Below are 24,951 nucleotides of genomic sequence, written 5' to 3'. Positions count from 1 at the left end.
GTTTTCCCCCACATGCACTTTGAAGAGTGTCATTCCTTCTTCCTTAATGTTTCAGGGTCAGAAACATTTCAGTTTCAGTTACAATACTGAACTTGCCATTTAGATACCAGAGGCCCAAACCATTGCCCAGTGAAATCAGTGGGAGTTTTTCCAGTGACTTTATTGAGCACTGGATTAGCTTCTAAGGCCCTAGCCTCATCAATTAGAACTTCTCACCCTTTCACTGAGAACACCCTGGAAAATGACAGCACTTAGGTAGTTCATAACCTGCATTGAAAATTTAAAGCAAGGTAGAGAAAAAGAAATTCAATTATCTATTTTGGGGAATAATCTAGATCCCATGATACAGAATTAAGTCTCAGAAAAATATGCCTTTTTCCTCAAAAAATCCTAACTTACAAACAGAATCCACTATATTTTAATTTTACAATGTTGTGGCTTACATTTTTTTTTTCAGGTAGTTTAAACTGTATATAACTGGCTATGGAAACTGAAAATAAATCAGCCAAAAAAAAAGTCTTGAAATAAGAAAAACATATCGAAGTAACTAAAATCTGAGCTCAGCTAATAACAAAAAGTTCCTTGTTAAGTTTTCCTTTTAAAAAAAAAAACAAAACCCTCACAAATTCCATTGCTATACACATGAGATGGCTAGTCTAAATCAGTGTCAGGAGTGAATAATTAAAAAAAAAAAATCAAAAACCCCTTCACAGCCACTTTAATCCTCCCACTTTCAGATTGTAAAACTGGCAGAATAGTGCCCTCCCCTTTTATGCTTATGATGCTAATTTCCAGTCTGGAGAGTATTTTGGCATCTTGGTACATGGAGTTTCTGTCTGTCTAAACTAGTCAGGAAGAAATTTATCAGGATTATTGTCAAACACATTATGTTCTGTTGCCATGAGTAAAGTGAGAAAGGCAGTGTAATCCTGGAAAATCCAGAAATGCTGGGTCAGAACTACTCTGAACGTTCTATAGCCTGCTAGAGACCTGCTGGAGTACAGAGACAGATCTTTGAACATCCGGAATTGGATCAGTTTTAAACAGCCTCTCAGTGGGTATTGTCCATTTTAGCTTTTGGGGGGATAAAAGAGGCGGTAGCATATTGAGAGTATAAATACGTTTAATTCTTTTTAGTTGCAAAACTTCCTCACCAAGCTGCTGATCCTGTACTCTTTACCTCAGTCTCTCCATTGACTTTGGTGGAGATCTTGGCCTTAGTCAATACTACAGAATCAGGCCCCCGAATAAGGTTTAATGTACACTAGCAATTTGCAACATCCTGTACCCTTTCTAATAAAAGATTTATGTTAAATGTTATTGTGGAATCAAGATCTAGCAAATGCTGTACATCCAACTATTTAGTTCCTTGAGAGATCTACCTTAGAAGATAATTATCAGCATGTGCCTAGACATAGAACTTACTCAGCATTGGGACTTCTAGTTTTGAACAATGAATCTGAAAAAGACTTTTTAAGGGTTGCAGTGTACAGGAGGAAGCTCTCTCTGACAAACAGTATCTCTTTATGTCCGAGACACCTCCTAATCCTTTGGATATGGATTGTTCGGGGTCAGTATGAGTCTTCATGGAGTTCACTTGTGGTCACTGCAACCTGACTTTTCCTGTATTCCAAAGCGATGTTGTGTTTCCTGGCAACAAGATGCAGATAGCGGCATGTTGAACCTTGCTGAGAGGCTCACAAACAAGCTAGAGCAGCTCATGGTTCACATGGTTACCACATTATTTGGCTAAAGCTATTAATCTCTTGTGGTCAGACTAGCTTTACAGGCCTATCTATGCAGATTGCATAAAACAAGGAAATGTCTGTTCAGCAGTTTGCATGTCCAAGAAAGGCCAAGCAGAAACCGGCCTCACTAGTAACCAGTGAGTGGTAGTTGTTTTACCCTTGTTTTGTACATAGTTTACATGGCATAGTTACTCATTATTACACTCTGTATCCAATATTTTCATTGTGCAGAGCTTCAAGAAAATTCATGGTTCTGGGCCATTGGCTCAATGAGGGATTAATGTCTAAATTAAAATTATTGTATTCTTTAGGTATATATTTATATGGATCTTTTTCCTCATTATCTGTTATGTTACTCATCTAAATACACATTCAGTTGTTGGATTTTACCTAAGGGAATGTGATCTTAAAATAGGAAATGTAATGCACCTTGTTTAATTAGTTCATTGTAATAAGAATGCCTCAGACCTTCAGTTACTGCAATAAGAAGAACAGGAGTACTTGTGGCACCTTAGAGACTAACAAATTTATTAGAGCATAAGCTTTCGTGGACTACAGCCCACTTCTTCGGATGCATATAGCAATGTGAGTTACTGCAATGTGGCCTCCAACTGAATATATAATTTCATCATAAATGGGATCTCTCTGTTTTGCTCTCTTAAATGTTGAATGTGTTTGGCAACAAATATCAACCACCCTAAGGTAGTTGGGGATATGAACTTCAGCAGATTCAAAAATTCACAAGCACTTAGTCTTCTTCCTCATACATGCAAGGAGAGGCCCTGAAGAATGTCCAGATGCAGACTATGAATTTGAGAGAACAACGCCAAGTACCACTTTCCAGCGTGAGAATGCCCAGGCTATGATATTTTAGGATACTCTTCAGCAAGGGATAATATTTGGCTGCAGAGTTAAGCAGGGTTTTTTTTCAGTGCTGTATAAATTATGCATCTGTTTCTGCAGAAAATGGGAAAAGTTCAAAGCCACTATATTAATCAGCTTTTCAGAACTAAATTTATCATTACTTATTGCATTATGGTCTTCATAAAACCATCATGTAATCTTCAGCTAACCAGATCCCTCATTTGACTGAACATCCCAGCCCCTCTGTTTGGAAAGGAGACATCCTTGCATGCAATGGAATTTCTAGCCATCCATTCCGTTGTACTCTTCCTTTTTTTTTTTTTTTTTTCTCTCACATTCCATGTTACTGTGAGACCAGAACAGCTCATGGTTCTTTTTGTTTGTTCATGTGGACAGAAGCACCCTAAAACTGGACAAATATAAATTAACATGCCTCTGACACCTTTTTACAATGTCATTAGGGTGTTTCCATATGGTTCTAAAGTCACTTATAGCCAAATAGAAGAAGCCTTTTTACCCCCTCAGGGACTTCTGACTTAAGTCCATTTGTTTGAATTGTTAAATTAAACAAGTTATCTCTCTGATCTGCACAGCTGTTGCACTGTATGAGATAACTTGTTATATGTTATTGATAATACCAGGGATGAGAGAACCGCTGAAATTTACTATGCCTTGCCACTTCTTGAATATACAAAGCTGAATGGATTTGAATTTATTTTTAAAAAATTCTTTGCTATAAAGAAAGCCAGAGAGAGACTCTAAGCAAGAAGTGTGTGAAGTGATTTTTAAAATGTGCCTTGTGCTTTATGATAATGCAGTCCAATGAATTATTATTTGCCCCTTGTTCTACTACCATTTACGTATGAAATAAAACTAATTGGCTTCTAGCTATAAAAATCTGGAGATGTTATAAGGCATATGTAGAGCTGTCATAGGAATCAGCAGCAATCACTCATTTATTCCTTTTCTCCTTTTGCATCAATAAGGAGATTGGAATTTTGAAAGCAGCTGTCACCTGGCTTCTGGTTTAGGTCAGTCTGTTCCTTGTGTACTTATGGTAATAAAACAATCCTTTCTAAAAGCAAAGATTTATAAGTGTTTAAATCAGGTTGCTTGGAAGAATTGTTTATAGGTAATCCAGCAGTCACAATATTGTGCAATTGCCAACCAGTGCAGTTCATTAAGGATGAATAGCAGAAAAGAATTCACTAAAATAGTTTGTTTAGTTGGGGCCTTCATCCTGAAGTCCTCTATAACTTAGACCAAGTACTTATTCATATCAAATGCCTACTGATTTCAATATGTACTGTACAAGTAGGTCTTTGCAGCCAAATTTTCAAAAATGGCCTGTGATTTTTGGGTATCTTGGTTGAATGCCCAACTTGAGATGGTAAGTTCGCCACCCAAAAACTGAGGCCCCCAGAGTCAGTGGCCTCTTTTGAAAACTTTATTGATTTGTAACTGATCATCAATCATAAAATACTAATGCACTTGGTACAATTTTACTATTTGCCATAAATCTAGTTTCATTTCAATATTCATGAAGTTTGATTTAGAAGACCAATTCCTACTTGCCTAAGTCTCTTTTGAAAATTGGATTTTGGGTGCTTTTTGAAAATTCTATCCATTATCACTTTTAAAAATGAATGTATGACTCTTGAAGCAGTTTGAAAGCCTTAGGGACTAAAGTTCCCTATCCACAAAGCAGCTTTCCCAGTGTCACCCTTCTAATATGCTTCCGTATTGTTTTGGAGAGTTCATATTTAGTAGAGCTGGTTGAAAGCTTTTAGATGGAACAGTTTTCTGTCTAAAAATGCATTTTCACTGAAATCAGAATATTTTTGTGGAAACATTTTATCTAACAATCATTTTATTTCAGTTTTGTAATTTTGATTAATTTTGTTTTGACTCTTATATTTTAATGATACATTTATCATATACATGAAATATTATTTTGAAACAAAAAGATTCAAGCATGTTATTAAAGCAAAACATTTCAGTGGTCCTGAATCAGAATTTTCATTTCATGGGAAGTTTTGAAATAATTTCTTTGAAATGTTGGAATTTCCTATGGAATGGAAATTCCACTTTTCCAACAAGTTCTAATATTTAGCAGTGACAGTTAAATTTTTCCCCTTGCCTGGTCTGTCCTTGGACACTCTGAGACTATCAACCTGAATACCTACTGTGGTGGTAGTTTACCTGATATTGACACCTTTAAACTGCAACAGTGAGCAGAAACTCCACCACCAAATGAGGATTTATATTCTACCATCTGGGACTGCATTGCACTGATACCACTAACCTAAGTCTGTATAGAGCACCTGACAACTTTCAGATTCTAATGATTTGGTTCTACTGATCTGTGTTAGATTCAAACTGCTAATGTAGAAGTGACTTACCAGTCCTTGAAGGAAGTCCCCCCACACTCCCAGCATTTGATTTTTTTCATTGGCTTATTAGCAGAGAAATGAAAAAACACCTAATATGTTATAACCCTTGTATTGCTGTGGTTTAAAGTCCACAGTATAAACTATGAGGCCATCATCCCATATGGTTATAAAATAATCCATGTGATATTTTCCTTGCTTGCTTAGAGCTATAAAAAATTGTGAGAAACTTCAAGGGAAGAATATTGGCATATATAATGGATAGGAAAGTGCATCTGACAACTTTTGACCCTATTGTTAAGAAAGTTTATTCATTATTTTTCCCTATTCTTATTTGACATTTTTTATAAGTGGTTCGTAGACCTCATTTGGTTCAGATACACAAGCCTCAGTTTGAATTTTATGATTCATCAGCTTTCAGTAGAGAATCTGAACAGTCAAAAGTTAATTGGTTTACATTAGCGTACTCCTGGGAGGTGCAAAGAAAAAATCTGGTATCTTATTAGGCTGGATAGTACTTTGAGATTATAGCAACACACATACATTAGAACTAAAGTCACCCTGTAAGTTCAAAGATGCAATTTTATCAAAGTCAATAAGGTTGTACTAGTACCTTGATGAGCAGAATTTAGCCCATTCTATACAAAATAATAATATGGGTTTTAGATTTATTGTATTTCCAAATGAACAGGTCATAGTTCTAAGGCTGATTGCTTTGGTGAAACCTTGCTTATTTTGTCAACGTATATAGTTACTGTTGCTAAGGTATAACGAGTCAGGCAAAAGGGGGTGTTAACGAAGGGCTCTGTTTACCTGTTTCTTAATAGCAAGTAAGCGAGAATTTGTCTCCTTGATTATACTTAACTGCTATATTTTGTTTATTTACTGGGAACACCCCACTTGACCAATGATGATGAATCAAAGCATAGTCATCACAAGGAATAGATCAAACATGAGACCAAAGATGTTTGGGACAAGGTGCCCTTTCATTTGGCAAAAACCCATCATTCAGAAGTGCTCTGATTAATGTGTTGCTGTACTCGGGGGAGGGGGAAGAGCACTCTAATAAACTGCACCTTTTTGAAGTAAGTAGATATACAGGGCCAGATTCTGCTCTCTGTTAAAACAGTGTAACTTCATTGACTTACTGGAGATATTCCTTGCTTGGTACCTATGTGAGAGCCGAATCAGACCCATTGTTCCAGATTTTCAAAGGTTGATATAACAGGTTGATAATCCTTGAACATGAAGGGTTCTTGCATGTGCATTTACACTTCTTGTGCACACGTGAGGTTTTGTGGGTTGAACAGGCAGGTGTGCATTCCTGAAGGTTGCATTGACCTTTAAAAAAACTGTCCCACATTAGTGTTTGTTAATGACAGAACTTCGCACTTATTGAGCGCTTTTTCATCTGAGGATCTACAAGTACTTGAAAAAATTATTAACTTTTAAATGTTTTGAGTAAAAATATTGGACCAGATTCCTTTGTTCATTTGGCCTGCTTTTATCCCATTCTGGTGATACAAAGCAGCCATGAGCCCAGCCTACCGGTCAATTACTCTTGGTTTCTGGCTGGTTTGTGACACCACAGTGGTGCAAAGCAACCAGAATATTCCAGTGAATCTGGCCCATAAACTCTACAGGCCATATCCTCAGCTGATGTAAATCAGAGTACTTGACTGGTGTCAGTGGAGCTATACCAGCTTACACCAGCTGAGGATTTAAATGTAAATCTTCGAATGCAACTAGAAGGGACAACTGGGCATTGTACTTCGAAAACCAGTCCATCCAGTAATGTTTGGAAGATTTGCATAAGTCTGACATCAGCAGTGTATTCATTAGGAGCTACAGTCTCATCTGAATTACACATGTGTAAATCTGGAGCAAGACCATTGTAGTTATTACACATTTACAGCAGTGCAACGATAAACTTTGGCCTTTTACTTCTCCACCCCTCCCACCCAGTTTGTGAAGAAATAAAATAAAGATCAGCGGATGGATTTTTGCAAAGTTTTGTGGGAAGTAGTAATGCTGATTTACAGTCAGAAAGTAAGTTTTGCATTATTGTTGATGGAGGTTAAGATTTAGAGGTGAATTTTGTTTGCTGTGGTATGTTTTCTCTTTCTGAATCTTATTTACTGTATATGATCTGCGTGGCTTACAGTCAGAGTCACAGCTGAGAGAAGCTATGTGACACGATGAGAGGACAGATTAAGCAAAATACTCAAATATTTTCCTGCCCTGCTTGTCACCTGCCCTCTTTCATTTTTTAGTTTAAGAATGTTGAAATAAAGATAAGACCATGAGTGAACATCATGTCTGCTATATTTAGTGTTAGCAATTGCCTTCATGCAAGGTATTGCAGCTGTGGGGGATGCTGTTCATTCTTCTGATAGGAAGCACCCAAAACCCAATCACATGCTCTATTGCTACACTACCAAAACCATGAGAAAAATTCCTTTCTTTAAGACTCATTGCAACTAATTGGCTTGATATTTCACAACATTTTGCTAAATAAGACAATGTGTTGCAATGACTTTTTTTTTTAATTTGGGGGTGGGAAATACCTCAGAGGGCTGAAAGGAGGGAATGGCTCTGCTGGTCAGACCAAAGAACTTAAGAGTCAGGATTCCATGCTCTGTTCTTGACCAGGATCCACAGGATTTCAATGGCAGAGCCAAGTCTCATAACTTCTCTATGCCTAGCTCACCATTTGAAGAATAACGGGGATGATAATAATACTTAACTGTTACTTCCTGTGGGAGTTTTAATTACTCACTTTTGGATAGAACTTTCAGATCCTGCGAGCTGATACTGTACAAGTATTTCAGTAAAAGAGGCCTGATTTTTCAGAAGCGTTAAGTACCTGTAACTTAGCAGACAACACCACTGAAAATCTTGCTGAACTTGCCAGATATGTATTCAGGAGCCAACTTTGGGCACTCAGGTTTGAAAATTGACTTTAAAATTTTTTGGTAGATCATGAAAATATTGCAAAATTAAAAACCTGAAATATCCCATTCAGTCTCTCCCTCTCCATTTGCCAAATCCAGGCCTGGTGTAACTAGGTGCAACTCTGAAGAGTTTTGGGAGTTACACTTGCTTAAACCAGTTTTGAATTTTGCCCTTTCTTTTAGTTAATTTGGCACTACAACCCATGAGATTCTGTCCTGATCTCATTAATGTCAATAGCAAAACTTACTCTGCTTCTCATCTAATCTAAATATATAAAGCCTGATTCAAAGCCTACAGAAGTCATTGGAAAGGCTCCCATTGACTTCAATGGGTTTTGGATCAGGTACTTATAGAGCATGACTCAATGTGGTATCTGGGCCCATATCCATTTCAATAGGAGCAGAGTTGGACCCATGTTTTCCAGGATGTGAGGCTGGATGTTTAAAACTACTAGCAACCTCACTTAGAAAAATCTACTACAATAATTTCCTTTGGGTGAAATTCAGCCACATACAGTGCAGCTTAAGTACAGTAGTTTGCTATCTCCACAGCGCTGGATTTCACCTTATAACTTTGCACAACTATTTGCTTTGAATAAGAGAAAATAGCACTCACTTTAAAAATTGGCAGGGCTACCCAGGAGGTGTGAATGCCTAACCAGTATTCTTGTGACTTATATTTGACTGAATTTGATTTAACCAAGCTTGCAAATTTTAGCACAAAAGGACTTCATATCTATTTGGAGACCTAGTTGATCTGTTCTCTTGAATAGCTTTTAAACTTTTGCTATTTCAGGGAAGAGCAGGGTTTAGTCAGAGAGGAAATCAACAGTTACATACTTTTAGATAGTGTTTAGCTCTTAATCTTGGTTCATATCACAGCTGGTCTGATGGGAACTGAGTTTCACTTCCTGTACAGACCTTTGTTGATCAGTGCACCTCTTCTGTTGTCTAACATATGTGGTAAGTTTCATGACATGTATCTGAACTTAAGAGCAGAGTTTAAAACCCACATACCTTTTCACGTTACTTCCGATTAAAAAAAAATCTTTTTCTCCTAAACTTCTGTTTGCACATAGTGTATACAGTACAATCGCCTGGTTACAAGGATAGTCTGTAGATAGTAACGGAGGGTCCTGTGGCACCTTTAAGTTACTTCTGTTAGTCTTAAAGGTGCCACAGGACCCTCTGTTACTTTTTACAGATTCAGACTAACACGGCTACCCCTCTGATACTAGTCTGTAGATAGTTCACTCCTTAAGTTTAAGTTCATCATAAGAATTAGAGGGCCATATTCCTTGAACAGAGCAACATGTGATTTTAATTTGCTGTTCGTAGGTGCATAAGAAACTCGCTGTAAAGGATACTAAATAGATATCCGACGGCTTCATTGCCATTCTCTATGGATTGGGCGCAGAGGAACAGTTATCCAAATTCCGTTCTGCATTGCACTTGGGCAACTTCATTGAAGTCAACGGAGTCTCATGGTTTAATTGAGTACAGAATTTGGCCCTCCTAGTGTGTATGCAATACATATACTCACTTAAGTGATGTTCACTGAAGAGAGTACAGAATATTTACTCTTATAATGTAAATAAAATTCCATTAAACAGCCCAGTTTTATAAAGAAGGAGCATGATCTAGTTAGTGGTTAAAGTACAGAGCAGGTTATTAAGAGCTCTCTATTCCTATAAGCTGGGGGAATTCTGCACCACTGCGCATGCAGAATTTGCACAGAAATTAATGTTTTTTGCACAGAATTTCCTTTTCCTTCCCAGAAATGGGCTGCAGAGCTGCTGGCTGCCATTAGAGACTGCCTGCTGGGCCCAGCAGAGCACAGCTGGCAACTAGAAGAGACTGCCAGAGGGAGGGGGAGGGAGCTGGAAGGTTCCTGGCAGCTGCAGTTCCTGGCATGCCCTGAAGGAAGGAGGCAACGTGCAGGAATCTCCACACGAGCCCAGGACCCAGCATCAGGCTGTTTCTCCCTCGGGATCTCGGGGGTGTGGGTGTCGGGGGGGGGGGGGGGAAGTGCGCAGCTGGCATCTGGGGGGGAGGTATTGCAAGCATCTGGCCTGGGGGAGGGGTGCGCAACTGAGGGCTAGAGTGGGAGGGAGTGTGGGGGTCTGGGCTAGGGAGCACCCTGCGGCTGGGGTCTGATGGCTGGGGGGAAGGGGTGCATGCGAGTGTCTGGCTTGGGGGAGGGGGGGTCCTGCAGCTGGGCTCTGGTGGGGAGCAGTGCGGGTGTCTGGGGTGGGGACACCTTGCGGCTGGGCTTTGGGGGAAGGAGGAGTGGGTGTCTGTTCCCCCTGCTGGGCTCTTGGGGGAGGGGGCAGAGAAATAGGAACTGGGATGTGGTGGGGGTTTCTTTAACTCTCTACTCCTGGAGCATTTTTTTCCCTCTGTATTGTTGCTGATAGGTATTTTGAAATAAATTACCAAAATAATTGAAACTGGTGTGATTATATAGTGCTGTTTTGACAAATAAAATATGCAGAATTTTAAAGTATTGTGTACAGATTTTTCAATTTTTTGGCACAGCATTTCCCCAGGAGTAATTCCTAGCTCTACAACTGATTTGCTGAGTGACTTTGGACAAGTCACAGCTTCTCCACGTTTCAATTTCTCTGGATGTAAAATGGGGATGAGAATATCTACCTACCTCATAGGGTTGCTGTGAGGCACAATTTGTTAATGTTTGTAAAGTGCATTAACCGTCTCCGTTGGAAGGTACTACAGAAATACCAAGTATTGTTTTATTATTGGTTACATGTTGTACAGCTAAATAGGCAGTGGGAGTAGCTCTTGACTCTGCAGAGTGTTCGAATGAATTTCCTGCTTTCCCAAATCTGTACCGAACTGTTGTCTCCACCATTTCCTTTCCTGTTATTCCTGCTAGTGCCATTTCCAGATAAAAACTGAATAATATAACTTGACCAACACTGATGGGGGTGGTCCTTTGATCTCCCTCAGAATACACTATATCCAGGAATGGTATTGGAACATGGAGTACTCTATTGCATGGAGTTAATTGTTTGGAGGAAAGCTCAAGGAGGGATTGAGAAGATGCCCACTTTATCCCTTCCCCATTAGGATGGGTTTTAATTCCCAATCCAAACATTGTCCATTATACATTATGTAGGACCACCCTCATTTTATATCCACATTTATCTGTCCCACGCTTACCTGCTGCAATCTCGCATTGTTAATTATTTACATCAGAAATATTGAATCATGATACTGAGGTTAAACATGAAGTTATTTTGGCTAAGGAGTGGATCCCATATAATGTTAAACTTCTGGCACTCTTATTTTTCCTAAGTCCCTGATTTTAGTCTTTATCTCACATTTAGGCCTGGCACAATTGAGAGGTACATTGTCGTATTTAGTTTCATCACCAGTATCTCAGAGCTAACCCAGGAATGTAATCATGTAATCACCTGCTGTATCAGTCACAACTAATTTTGTTTCTGGGCTTTGCATTACATATGCTCGAAATAGGTCTTTTTGAGGCACAGAAGAAAATGTTTTAAATGAAGCGCTATTAACAGACAAATAACTTTGTGGACATTTGTTAAGGTTGCAATGCATGAGTACCAGCAAATGTTACAATTGAAAAAGTTTAAGCATTTTAAAATAATGGAAACATTTATAGAAAGGTAAGTAAATATTCAAAGCCATCCACAGCACTTAAATAAAAGGGCCTGTGTTAAATAATACCTTGCCTGTTCTGAACATTTTCATTCCTAGATTTTAAATGTATGTCAATTTTGAAGTTTTACAGTCAAGGTTTAGAGGGACCTCAAAGTCAAACATTTTGGGATATTCAAAGATGTCTAGGCAACCTGGGCCCCCAGCTCCCACCAAAATTATTGGGAAGTGGGCATCTAAATGTACAACTCAGTTCTGAAAACTTCATCCTTTTCAATCTATAGATTGAAAAAGTGTCATTTTTAAAGCACCCATTATTTAAGAGAGATTTGATTTTTCAAACTTTTTAAAGAAAAATCTACTATGCTGTATCCCTGAAAGAAATCACTGAACTTTTCTTTTGCAAAGTTCTGAGGGAAATGGGTAGTGGATTCCATTTTCATGGCAATGCAGGAAATGAAGGGGGGGAGGGATAGCTCAGTGGTTTGAGCATTGGCATGCTAAACCCAGGGTTGTGAGTTCAGTCCTTGAGGGGGCCACTTAGGGAGCTGGGGCAAAAATCTGTCTGGGGATTGGTCCTGCTTTGAGCAGGGGGTTGGACTAGATGACCTCCTGAGGTCCCTTCCAACCCTGATATTCTATGATAAATAAATAAGGTCCTATTCATGTTACAAAGAAAACCAACTCCCAAAACACCCACAATGACTGGATGTATTACACAACCATGCAGAGTCATCTCAAGAACCCTGGTCTCCTAGCTTCAGAAATATAGGCCTATACTACTTGTGCTAAGGGAAAGTCCCCGGATGCCACAGTGGAGAGTCAGAGGGCTCTTATATTCTATCTTAGCTGCAGCCAGCCACCAGAGGACAAAATTCTCAGACTGTAAACATTACAATTAGATACACTGATTATTACTAAATTTTCTTAATTACAACTTGTTTTATTCACTAAGAAGACTGTCTTTGAAGGGGGAGGAGGAATAAGCTGTGTTTGAGCTGGATGGATGGGATCTCAACCTAGGGATTGCCAACAAGTGTTAAGGAGCTGCCCTTCTATTGCTAAATGGGAGGGGAATTTGGTATGGAAAAGGCTGGGAACCATTGAGCTACAAATTTACAAAAAACATTGCACACCAGTAAAAATCAGACTGATTTTTCAATAATGATCTGAAACTAAGAAATAGCTTGACTAATTTAATGAAAGCTTTTCAGAACAATTCTCCTTAGCCTTCAGAGTAAACAGCAATTTTCAGGCCAAGCTATTTTTGCTAGCCAGAGTTATAAGGACACTAAACATAGGACTTATAATGGGAACTAGTTGCAGACTCAGCTGTGAACAGATTCTCCATAATTACAGATGTAAGTGTGCGGGGGGGGGGGAGGGGGGGGAAGTAATTGCAAGTCAATTTATTGGATCAGTATCTGACAATGTAAACCTCATAGTTACTATGGGAAAGAATAAATTGACCTTTTGCTCTGGCTGAAGAACTATCAGAAGAAAAGCCATAAGAAAAACTCCCAAGTTCCCATTTGCTGGTGCAGTTAAATGATTTGTGCATGAGGGTTTTCTACGTACAGCCATTATGCTGAGTTTGGAAAGTTGACCCGTTCTGTCTAAGTTGCTGCCATCAAGACATTACTAAAACAACCACACAGTTCAGTATATTCCCCTAAAATTAATAACATTTTTCCCTCATACAGCTCATCAATATTGCATAGTACTTCATTTCTCATCACCTTATAATGTAGTTGAAAGTGTATGTCAGATTCTGTATTTTAGTACAGTTAAATATGTGATTAGGAACATCAAAGTCATGTATGAGTAATCAGCCATTATTTGGGTGCCTGTGAAATTTGTTTATCAGCATTCAACATTTTATGACTTTGGTCCTCCAAGGAACTTAATCACTTATGTGATACTTTAGGAAGGGCTGTGGCCTTGAAAACACATTTTGTGTGGCTAATATAACTCTTTGTGTTTTTGGATTAAAGAAAATATTGATGTTTAAATAATTCACCAAACATTTTTAAAACTACATTTTATTTTTTTGCATTTCACTGCGATTATGTGAATAGGACTGAATTTTGTGGATTTAAAAATTGCAGTGTGTCATGTGCTTTGGCTTCAAAATAAGATAAATTGGGAGTGAATCTGAGCCCATGTTTTATTCCAAAACAATCCTATTGTGAAAAGGAAACAAACAAAGAACGCTTGATCTTTTCAAAATTAAATATTTTATTCAAAGATGAATTTGTGTCAAAATATACAAAGGTAAGTGTATATTTTAAGGTAAAAAACCAAAAATCCTCTGAAACAGAATTGCAAATATTATCATGAAAAATTTTACACACATATTCACATTTACAATGCTGCTTGCAAATACTTCAGATAATCTAGCTCAGCTTTTCAACGGAAATGATATCCTCATGATTTCACGCATTGTTTTCAAATAAAGTAGTTTACAGCTTATTATGGAACAAAATGACTGCATACCAGGAAGGTGCTTTTTTCACTCCAGAAAGTGTATGTATTCTTGACTTGCATTCAGTTTCAGCAGGTTCACACTGGTAATTTATTACAAGTAGTGCTGGTTTTCTTATCATTGTTTATTTTTTATTAGGGCTGTCAAGCGCTTAAAAAAATTAAGTGTGATTAATCGTGCTGTTAAACAACACCAGAATACCATTTATTTTAAATATTTTTGGATGTTTACTACAGTTTCAAATATACTTTCCGTTATAACAGAATACACAGTGTACAGTGCTCACTTTATGTTTATTTTTATTACAGATATTTAAACTGTAAAAAACAAATTGTATTTTTCAATTCACCTCATACAAGTACTGTAGTGCAATCTCTTTATCATGAAAGTTGAATTTACAAATGTAGAATTATGTACAAAAAAACCTGCATTCAAAAATAAAACAACGCAAAATTTTAGAGCCTACAAGTCCACTCAGTCCTACTTTTTGGTCAGCCAATCACTCAGACAAACAAGGTTGGTTATAATTTGCAGGAGATAATGCTGCCTGCTTCTTGTTTACAATGTCACCTGAAAGTGAGAACAGGCCTTTGCATGGTACTGTTGTAGCTGGTGTTGCAAGATATTTACGTGCCAGATGCACTAAAGAGTCATATGTCCCTTCATGCTTCAACCACCATTCCAGAGGACATGCTTCCATGCTGATGATGGGTTCTGCTTGATAACGATCCAAAGCAGTGCGGACCGATGCATGTTCATTTTCATCATCTGAGTCAGATGCCACCAGCAGAAGGTTGATTTTCTTTTTTAGTGGTTTGCGTTTTGTAGTTTCTGCATCAGTGTTGCTCTTTTAAGACTTCTAAAAGCATGCTCCACACCTCGTCCCTCTCAGATTTTGTATGGCACTTCAGATTCTTGAACCTTGGGTCCAGTGCCTTAGCTGCTTTTAGAAATCTCACATCAGTACCTTCTTTGCGTTTTGTCAAATCTGCTGAGAAAGTATTCTTAAAATGAACATATGCTGGGTCATCATCCGAGACTGCTATAACATGAAATATATACAGAATACGGGTAAAACAGAGCAAGAGACATTCAGTTCTTTCCCCCTTCCCCTCCCCTCCAAGGAGTACAGTCACAAATTTAATTGATGGATTATTTTTTTTTAACGGTCATCATCAACATGGAATGGTGGCCAAAGCATAAAGGGGCATATGAATCTTTAGTGCATCTGGCACGTAAATATCTTGCAACACCAGCTACAGCAGTGCCATGCAAAGGCCTGTTCTCACTTTCAGGTGATTTTGTAAACAAGAAGCAGGCAGCATTATCTCCTGCAAATTATAACCAACCTTGTTTGTCTTAGCGATTGGCCTACCAAGAAGTAGGACTCAGTGGACTTGTAGGTGCTAAAGTTTTACACTGTTTTGTTTTTGAGTGCAGTTATGTAACCAAAAGAATCTGCATTTGTAAGTTGCACTTTCACGATAAAGAGATTGCACTTCAGTACTTGTACAAGGTGAATTGAAAAATACTGTTTCTTTTGTTTATTTGTACAGTGCATATATTTGTAATAAAAAATAATAATATAAAGTGAACACTGCCCACTTTGTATTCTGCGTTGTAATTGAAATCAATATTGAAAATGTAGAAAAACATCCAAAAATATTTAATAAATTTCAATTGGTATTCTATTGTTATGAGTGCGATTAATAGCGATTAATTTTTTTAGTTAATTGCATGAGTTAACGGAGATTAATTGAAAGCCCTATTTTTTATCATTTACATGCAATGTTTGGTTTGTACATACTGTTCTTACCTAAAGTGTAGGATATTACTCTTAAAATAATGCTGGATAAGAGGACACATTTCTGAATCAGTGTGGGTGTTTGTGCATTATGCATTGATGAAATATGCTGTGGATCGTCAGATTTCATTAGTGTTTTAAGATTTCATAGGGTAGGAGGAGCTACTGATAAGACGACACAGAAAGTACTAAAGTAGCCCTCCTTTTCAGGATTTAGTTATTTTTCATATCCAGATTCAGGTTGTAATGATTTCATATGTTGGCATGTGTAGTGAACAAATGGTTAATTATTCTAGCAATTTTGCACATTATACTATCTTCTCAACAGAAATCCTTTTAGAATCACAGCTATGACATGACATCATTTAGATAACAGTATTGATTGACTTGCAAAATGTGCCTTATATGTAGCAATTTATAAATATGAAAGAGGTGGATTTTTACCAGATGGAGACATTCTATTACACAGTTCTACTGCTGCAGTGAGACTGAAAGTTCTCAGCAGTGAGTCTCTGAAATGGAATGGGCCAAATTCATCCCTGGCGTAACTCCATGTTGACTTCAGTGGAGTTAGAAAAGGGGTGAATTTGGCCCAGAGTGTTTAGGAGAGAGCAGCTGGTGGAACTGTAAAAAATGTAATTTAGTATTTTTCTCATACCTGTCCTTAAAGACTATATAAAAGCATATTGAAGAACAAAGAGAGCTAAGCTAAAACAATACCATGAACCGTTCGTTCAAATAACACTGGGCCAATTTCTTAGACTGGGAGCTCGTTGGAGCAAGCACCATTGTCCCTTCTTGTATGTCTGGGAAGTGCCTAGCACTTCAGAAGCCTAACAGCAAACAAAACACACAAACAATAATACTAAATCCTGAAATGTGCTGTGCGCTTACAGCTCCCATTGGGAGTTCAAAGAGAGTTGCTTGTGTTCAGCACCTCTCAGGATTTAGACCCATTCCTTGTGATTCTTTGATAGAAAACCACAGATTGCAAGGTGAATAGCGATAATGTGAGATAAGCTGCAGTCTCTCCTGGCTTTCTCAAGCAAATCAATAAAGTGCCGCTAACCCATGTTTAAGTACCCATTACTTTTGCCATAACGAGTGTCAAATATGGCAGGGTTTTTTTTTTTTTTTTACAGGTTTAGCATGCGTGAGTTTTTAACAAACTGTATATGTTTCAAATATTAGCCATATTTTTGCAGGCTATAGTCAGTGCAAAAAAGAAATACTTCACATTGGGTTAAATGCCATGTTGATAATACTCAAAAGATTCATTCATCTGAGTTATTAGCTCTAAGTGGAAAAACTATTGAAATGTGAAAGCGTGTAAATAGCATATAAGTGAGAACCAACAGCATTAGCTGGGCAATATGCTAATCCTAATCATTTTACTAAGAAATCTGAGTCTTCTTGTAAGAGTGGAGTGATACTGTGTAAGCAGCTTTGTGCAGGCCTGTCAGGAATTGATCATTTATTTTATACAGACAGATATAGGTATGCCTGATATATGCTTTGATCCCCACAAAGCTGTCTCTTTGCACTGTCATCAGTGTTCCTGTGGAATCATTCGTTCCTTGGACTGTCCAGGTTGAAGCTCCAATTTGCTAATAAACCACTTATCTTTGAAGTATTTCTCGGTTGGCTACTAAGCAGTAGTTTTTAAGCTACTTGGTTTTATTTATTTATTTATTGGCTGACAACACAAACTTGCTGTAAATTAATTTTATGGCAGTTTATAGAAAATGGAATCCTATTTTCAAAACAGTAGGCAGAAAGTCCAGTATATGCACAAATGTTGTGATTTGTTGCCGGGGTTCCCATAAACATCAATTTTCAAACGACTATGAAAGTATGCAAATTGTCAAAGAAGAAATACTATTCTTGTATTAGTAAACACCCATGTATCTCAGTAAAAATTTATACTGCACTTTACAGAACATAGATAAGATATATCCCCTGCCTAGAAAAGCTGACAACCTAGGGGCGAGGTTGTGATATACTCATGCAAGAAGTAAGGCGCTTCTCAACATGAGTTAAAATCTAACATTCTAGCCCACCACTGTAAATAAAGCTATTCACATCTGAGTCATAAATATTTTATCTAAATAAACCATAACACATTCATTAAGGATAATGGAATATGTTAAGGTCTTTGAAGGCTATTATCAATGAGGTGAAGTTCATAATTTCATAAACCACGGCTTAGCCCCATTCTATAGTCTCGCAAGAAAACTCCCATACACCCTGTCTCTACTGGCTTACGAACTGTGCTTGGGATCTATGTACATGCAGCTTCAACTGGAGATGGGACTTAAAGACTTCATATGAATAGCCTTTTTGAACACAAATCCAAACACCCTCAAATTAGAGAGAGATGTTTAGATTGGATCAGTTCAAAACTTTGAGGGTCAAGACCATCTTTGCTGTTCCTCTGAAACTGGTTTCAAAAAGTTTGGCTGGCTAGTAGGGATTGTTTGCTTAGAGCAAAACATTCTGTAAAACATTGGTTATCTCCCTCAATAATGGCTGGTGAAGTGGTATTATAAGCCATTTTTGCTGAACCATACTGATGCCACATTTAAACATGACTCCTACATCAGCATAACAGCCTTATATTTTTCCTTGAAGTAAAGAATATAGGCGCCGACTCTTGATAGGTAATATCAATTTTCTCTCATTATACTTCTGAAAGCACCAAATTACTTTTATATAAAGTTGCATGTTGAAGTGTCGATTTTGTAGCAGCAATACAGCTAGCAGAACAAAAAGCAAATATTTCTCTGGGTAAGCTTCATAATAGTGAAATCAGTTTTTCTTTTCATATTATGCCAGTTCTTTTCTGCTGCACATGTGATGAAAGATAATTGAACTCTCTGGTGGATTAGCAGCAGATGCTCCTCATCTGGAGACATTTACATTTCCGCTTCTTTCCTGAAGCACTAACTTTCACAAGAATAACCTTTTGAATAGTATTTGGCTGCTTCATCAAACAGGGTTGTGTGATGTATTTGCTTGATAGTATGCTACAAATGTCAAGGATGCATATATTGATCTTTCCATAACTCATCTATAGTGAACAAATATCTCTGTACTAGGAAGGTTTCTTTTCTTTCTATGCTTATACAATATTTCCTCACCAGTGTCCTTATAGATATATTAAGGGTTAGATTGCCCATAGTCTGTGTGTTTGTTGGAGAAAGAACTAGGAACCTTCCCCTCTTCTATTCTCTAAGCAAGGAACAGGTGGTCCCTATAATAGGAGGATGAGTGCAGTGGCAACCCCCTCCTAACACTTTCTACAAAGGGGGTGGAGAGAAAGTGGGGTTGTGGCTCCATTGCTTTTCCTCCTCATTGACCAGCCAGAGAGAGTGAAATATCCTGCAGCATCCTAAGGCATGGAGTAGTAGATACACAACCTGGAGTTCTGGAACTTCCTGACCCCCCACCCACAGCCCCAAGATGGTACAGCTCTATGCTGTACATAGCCATGTTTTGTCGTAATCTGGCTATAAATAGGGAGGCCCAAATTGTGTCCACTTACATCCCATGCAGCCCTGCTGAAGACCATGCAGTTGCTTGAGGTATGAGTACAGAATTTGACCCTGAGTGCTCAGAATTCCACCTTCGTTTGGCTTGCCAGTAGTGGATAAGCTTGGTGCAATTGAGACATGTTGTAATAGCATTGTTTCCAACCCTCTCTCCCCCAAGGTGTCCTTGGATGTATTAAAAATTGAAAATTCTTTGTTTTTCTTATTCTTTCCAGGGGACATGAGTTTTTGGTAGATCTGAATGTTATGAACTTGTATGAAACCATTGAGTTTGACCAAATGCGGAGACTGTCCACACCATCCTGCACCAGTTCCAATTCCAACTACTACACAGTCTGGAAATACTTCTGCCGGGACCATTTTGGCTGGAGAGAGTACTCAGAGGTATCTGAAACTTTCCATAAACCTGTTTTGGACCAAAATCAAAAATTATATTGGAAACACTTGCTCAGGTGGAGTGGGTATCACTCCTTCTTGATCTCTTTGCCCAAAACAAGTGTAGTATCTGTATAATATTTGATATGTCCTTTCTCTGGGGGCCAATACCCCTCATTTGCAGGGGACTGAATAGTTTTCCTCTCCACCGTGACTCTATTGATATATAAAACAGCAAAGATTTTGTTTCTCTGTGGTCAAAATTCACCCTGCATCTTATGGCCATAGAAAACTTCCAGGACTGCAGAACAACTCAGTCCTCTGCAAGTGCAGAGGCTCTGGGTTGGGGCGGGGAAGGAACAGGGACTTGGCCAGTGGTTCTGTCATTGGTCTGATTCATTGACCAAAGTGTTGTGAAGGTGCTTCCCATTGGTTTCATCAACTACTCTAGTGCAGAGGTTGGAGTAGCAGCTATGTGACTACTTACACTGCTAACCTATAGGTAGGGGTTATTTTAGTTCTGCCCAGCCCCAGTCTCCACGTAGTTCCCCTGCTCAAACTTATTTTCTTGGTCTTAGTGAACTGGGGCAGGATAGTGAATTTCATCTGCTGGGCTTAATCTTGCCATAGGGGCACCTGCATTGGGGCAGCGTGGAGCCACATTGCCCCAGGTTGAAGCGCCAAGAGGGACTGTGCCTCAAGGAGGCAGAATCCTTCTCAGAGTTCCCCAGCATGCAGAAGCAGAGCACCCATTCAGACAACACCGACTACAGGTCTGTCTCATCTTACGTGGGGGTTCCATTCCGCAGTTAGCGCGTAAAGCGAAAACCGCGTATAGCCAAAACCCCATTGAGTTCAATGGTGGGCAAAATCGCCCGCACTACAGGTATAGTATTAAAACTGTTTTTTTTTTCCCGACCGCGTAAAGTTGAAATCGCGTATGTTAAATGCGCGTAAGATGCGACAGACCTGTACTCCCTCCTGTGTGCCCTTTTCCCCTCATATATCTGCAGAGCTGCTGAGTACAGGTTGGTCCTGTAGGATTAGATTTATTTTCAGCTTGTACCTGGCTTAGACTTGTTCCTGTAAAAATACAGAAGTAGAGAACCACAATCTAAAGAGTTTTAGTAAAACAGAGCCACTAAACCTCTGTAACGTTTTCCTCTTTTTGAGAGTCTATTGGCTCAGGGAGCAATGTTTCCAAAATCCTCTGGTATTAGAGAATGAAACTAGTTAGTTCCAAGAGCGTCACCAGAATCATGAGAACGTTATTGCACTTTGCTACACAAAGGTTTATAATATTAGTCTCCAATTCCTCCTTTAGAAACAGCCACAGAAATGTAGAAAATTTCTTAAACATCAGGGTGACTGTTGCATAGAATCAATATTGCATACAGCCAGCAGAGACAGCAATAAAATGAGATCTAGGCTCTGCTGAACTTTTGTTCCACAAGTGACCTGTGATAACATTTTAAATGTGGAAGCTGACTAATAGGTACTATCAAATTTAAGAGCAAATTAACACATGCTAGTTTCAGGGCAGTGTGGCTAAACCCTCAAAAACTGATTTTAAGATATGAGAGAATATGTTATAGAGACTTATTCTTAAAGGAAAATTCTTTTCATTTTGATCAGTTCATTGTTCTGAAAACTCACTTTGGGAAGGCAGATGAATGGTTTGGTTTTAATGCTGGGATTCCTGTGTTCAATTCTCCTCTTTACCAGTGACTTGCTGTATGAGCTTCAGCAAGTCACTTAACCCTTCTGTGCCTCAGTTTATCCATCTGTAAAATGTGGATGCTATTATTTCTCACTCTCACAGGAGTATAGTGAGACTTATTTTATATTTGTCAAGCATTCTGAGATCCTTGAATGAAGAACAATCTAAATGCAAATAAATAAAATGAATATATAAATCATATTAAATGTAATTCTCCATTTTATTAGTGCTTCTGAAGCAGACATTTGAGGTTTATAATGTGAATAGACAAATACCCATTTAACCTTTTAGCTGGGTAGTTGAATTGTTATATTATTAAAAACACTTTACAAAAACAGTTGAAGATAGAAGCAGCATTAGTTCTTTTGCATTGTTACCATAACTTACTTTTTTTCTTTCTTTCTCAAACAGCCTGTTGTACGATTGATAGAAGAAGCCAACTGTCGGGGTCTGAAAGAGGTCCGGTTTGTAACCTGGCACAATCAGTATATCTTGAACATCAAAGATGGCTTCCAACAAAATGCATGTTTCCGAAGAGAAATCAAGAGGCGACCCCTTCTTCGCTCATGTGTTGTGCTGATGCCATTCTTACAGTAGGTATCCTGGGGGGGGTGAAAACTTTTTACTGTGAAAGGGTACTTTTCAAAGGTCTTTCAACAATGGTTACTTTCCTTCTTTAAGACATGACAAAGGGAATTTTTCCTTACTGGCTAGGAAAATCTAGAAATAATAGGTATGTCTAGTATTATTTACTGCAGGCCACTGAACTCAAATCGAGTGCTTTGGTACTCAATCTAGTAGGATTTCTGAATTAGTGATACTTATTTTTTATGTATAAATATGGGCCCTGATTTAGTAAAGCATTCTTGTAGAGGAAAGGTGCTTAAGCACATATTTAATGCTAAGCTTATGCTTAAGTGCTTTCCTGAACCAGGACCATAGATTTTTCACTTAGAAAGAGCCCAAAGCTTTGAAAACTTTACCAATAGATTTATAAACATGTAGCAGAATCACTTCACCCCACACACAGTTAGTGCAGCCATCTCTGTGGTGAAACTCTGCAACTATTTAACAGCCCACAGCAACACTGCTCAGCAGTTTAGAAGTAGATGCAAAGAATAACTCTAGTATTAGGCTTAAAGTTCTTTTCTCTAACTTTCTCATGCACAGTGTAGATTTCCTTGGGCATGTACTGAAGATGTTCACTGAAAAGTAACTTAAGTAATAACAGTAGCAAAATATCTCAATTATAGCACTACACTGTAGTTAAGTGCCAATTCTGAAATGACCGTCCATTGTCCCACAACAGGAATCAGCCTGAGCTGTGAATTCCTGAGCTCAATGTGCATTATGTTTCCAAATGTTTGAAGCCGAAGTTTAAGTTCAAGCCTATCTCTGAAACATATTGATTTATTGATCATGGAGGATTGTGTTCCATGACCAATGGAGCGGGGAAATGGCATGCCAACGCTTAATGGCCTTTTCTGGCCTGGCACTTTAGGAGTGAATGCCTACAGGGCACAACCCTACTGTAGCTGAGCACAAACTTTTAAAGTCCCCAATCCATTGAAATCACTGGGAGTTCTGCCTGTGAAGTAAGGCATACCAGCAAATAGTTGGAAAGTGCTGGCCACAAAATGTAGGGGATGTGATAGGAAGAAACTGAGTCTATATTTAACTTACTGCAACTCTGAGTAGCCATTTTCTCCCCTTGAATATGATTTCTAGCCTGTACTCAAAATCTAACCTTCAATAGTGCGCAACTCTACACAGGCGCACACGTTTGGTAGAAGGCATAAGGAGCCTTCCACTCTCCCCACCCCTTGGATCCTTTCTGCTCGGGCAAAGTCTTGTTTGGGAGAGCAGGCACGGATTTCTGGTAGCAGCTTGTGTTGTTGATTAGCTAAATGGGATCACTCTTGTACTTCTATCTCGTGCATGCTGCAAACCGTGAAACAGTGGAACTCCAGTGCATGGGATGTAAGTCAGGGCAGGATTTGGTCCAATGTTTCAAGAAGTCAGCACTTTCAGAAATGCCACCATACTATCAGCAATGTTGGATACTGCAATGTAATTTCTGTACTTCTACTGGCTTGGCCTGGGAGCTCTCAGCTTCCTGCTACGAGGTGGTACGATGGAGAGCCAACCTTTAGCTGATTGCTCCTCCTTTGTCACCCTGCCTCAGCTAGTCCGTGAGTTGTAATGCAAGCAGGAGGGGTTGAGGCAAGGAGTGGAAGGGAACACTTGGCCCCTGGTTCTGAGAGTGGATGAAAGGTGGGGAGGACCAGCCTGCTGTCATGAGGGAAAGCCTGTTGTGGGATGGAGTGTTGTAGGGATGTAGGAGCTTGGGACCTCCAGCAGTTTGGATGGACATTTGGGTGTATATCTGAACTCCAGACACACTGTATCCTTATTCATATGAAGCTAACGTTCACCCCAATCCGTCGTGGCCTTCCTGTGGCTGAGTACCTTCCTGTCCCCAGGCTCCCAGCTTATGTAGAGAATCATACCAGCCAAGGCTTTCACAATGCTGGCATCTATGTGCTTAACACCTTGCAGGATGAATAACATCCTTCCCACTAGGGGATGCTGGCTGGCTTTTATTTTATTTTATTTTTAAAGGATATAATTTACAGATGTACCCAAATTTGGGCTTCTGAACATGAGAGGTACAGATGTACTTGAAGCTTGCCAAACTGTTGTCCACATTTCTGCTTCTCACTCTCTTTAGTGATCACCAGGCCATCAGTTCTGGGCTTCATAAAAAACAAATGTTTAAAAACACTTTATCATTTTCAAGAACAATTAGAGATAAAGCATGCCTTGTTTTATCATCCTCTGCATTGGGGGTGAACTTGTTCACCCAAAGGCCAAATGAGAAAAGTGTTGCATTGTAGTCCTTTTTGATTAGAACTCATAAAAATGCCGTTTTTGTGATCTCACCAGCATAGCTGGAAACATTATTGTCAGAGTCCAGTAGTTAGGAACATATTGTCCTCTTAGCAAAGGGGTGGAAGTCATTAGTCTGACTGGCAGCTTGTCATGCTGGACCAATCAAAGAAGATTTAACTGCTGTATTAGGTCTAGAATGCTCATTAGCTTGCTGAATTGTTATAGCATCATAATTGTGAGGTGAAAGTTAATTTGTTCAGGGCCTTGAAACAAGTAATTGTTGGAAATATTTTCAGTTATAGTCTGGTGTGGGGAAAACCCAAGAACAATAAAACGATATTGGGAAGAAAGAGTAAATATATAAAAACATGGACTTCTAGTTATAACACTTCTGATTCTAATCTTATGGGGAAAATAAAGACATGAGATGTTTTCCGTCATAGCCAACTGATATTTTGCTCTGAGTGCCTGTTTTACTACAGTTTAAGGGTCTGATCCTGAAAGGTGCTGAGAATCTGCA

At 38.7% G+C, this 24,951-nt stretch overlaps 1 protein-coding gene across 4 annotated transcripts in view; it reads left to right on the top strand.

Annotated features, from left to right (window-relative positions):
* Window positions 1-24,951, top strand: part of TIPARP (TCDD inducible poly(ADP-ribose) polymerase) — a 69,371-nt gene that overhangs the window by 39,854 nt on the left and 4,566 nt on the right. For all 4 annotated transcript variants that reach the window (XM_024102520.3, XM_005286976.5, XM_065557855.1 and 1 more), the window contains exons 3-4: window positions 19,660-19,828; window positions 21,951-22,132. In XM_024102520.3, the coding sequence (XP_023958288.2) occupies window positions 19,660-19,828; window positions 21,951-22,132 (351 nt within the window). The remainder of the gene's footprint in view (window positions 1-19,659; window positions 19,829-21,950; window positions 22,133-24,951) is intronic.

This window comes from Chrysemys picta, chromosome 9, assembly GCF_011386835.1.
Source record: "Chrysemys picta bellii isolate R12L10 chromosome 9, ASM1138683v2, whole genome shotgun sequence".
NCBI lineage: Eukaryota > Metazoa > Chordata > Testudines > Emydidae > Chrysemys > Chrysemys picta.
The sequence above is the reverse complement of the archived record's forward strand: the minus strand, read 5'-3'. Positions and strand labels throughout refer to the sequence as shown.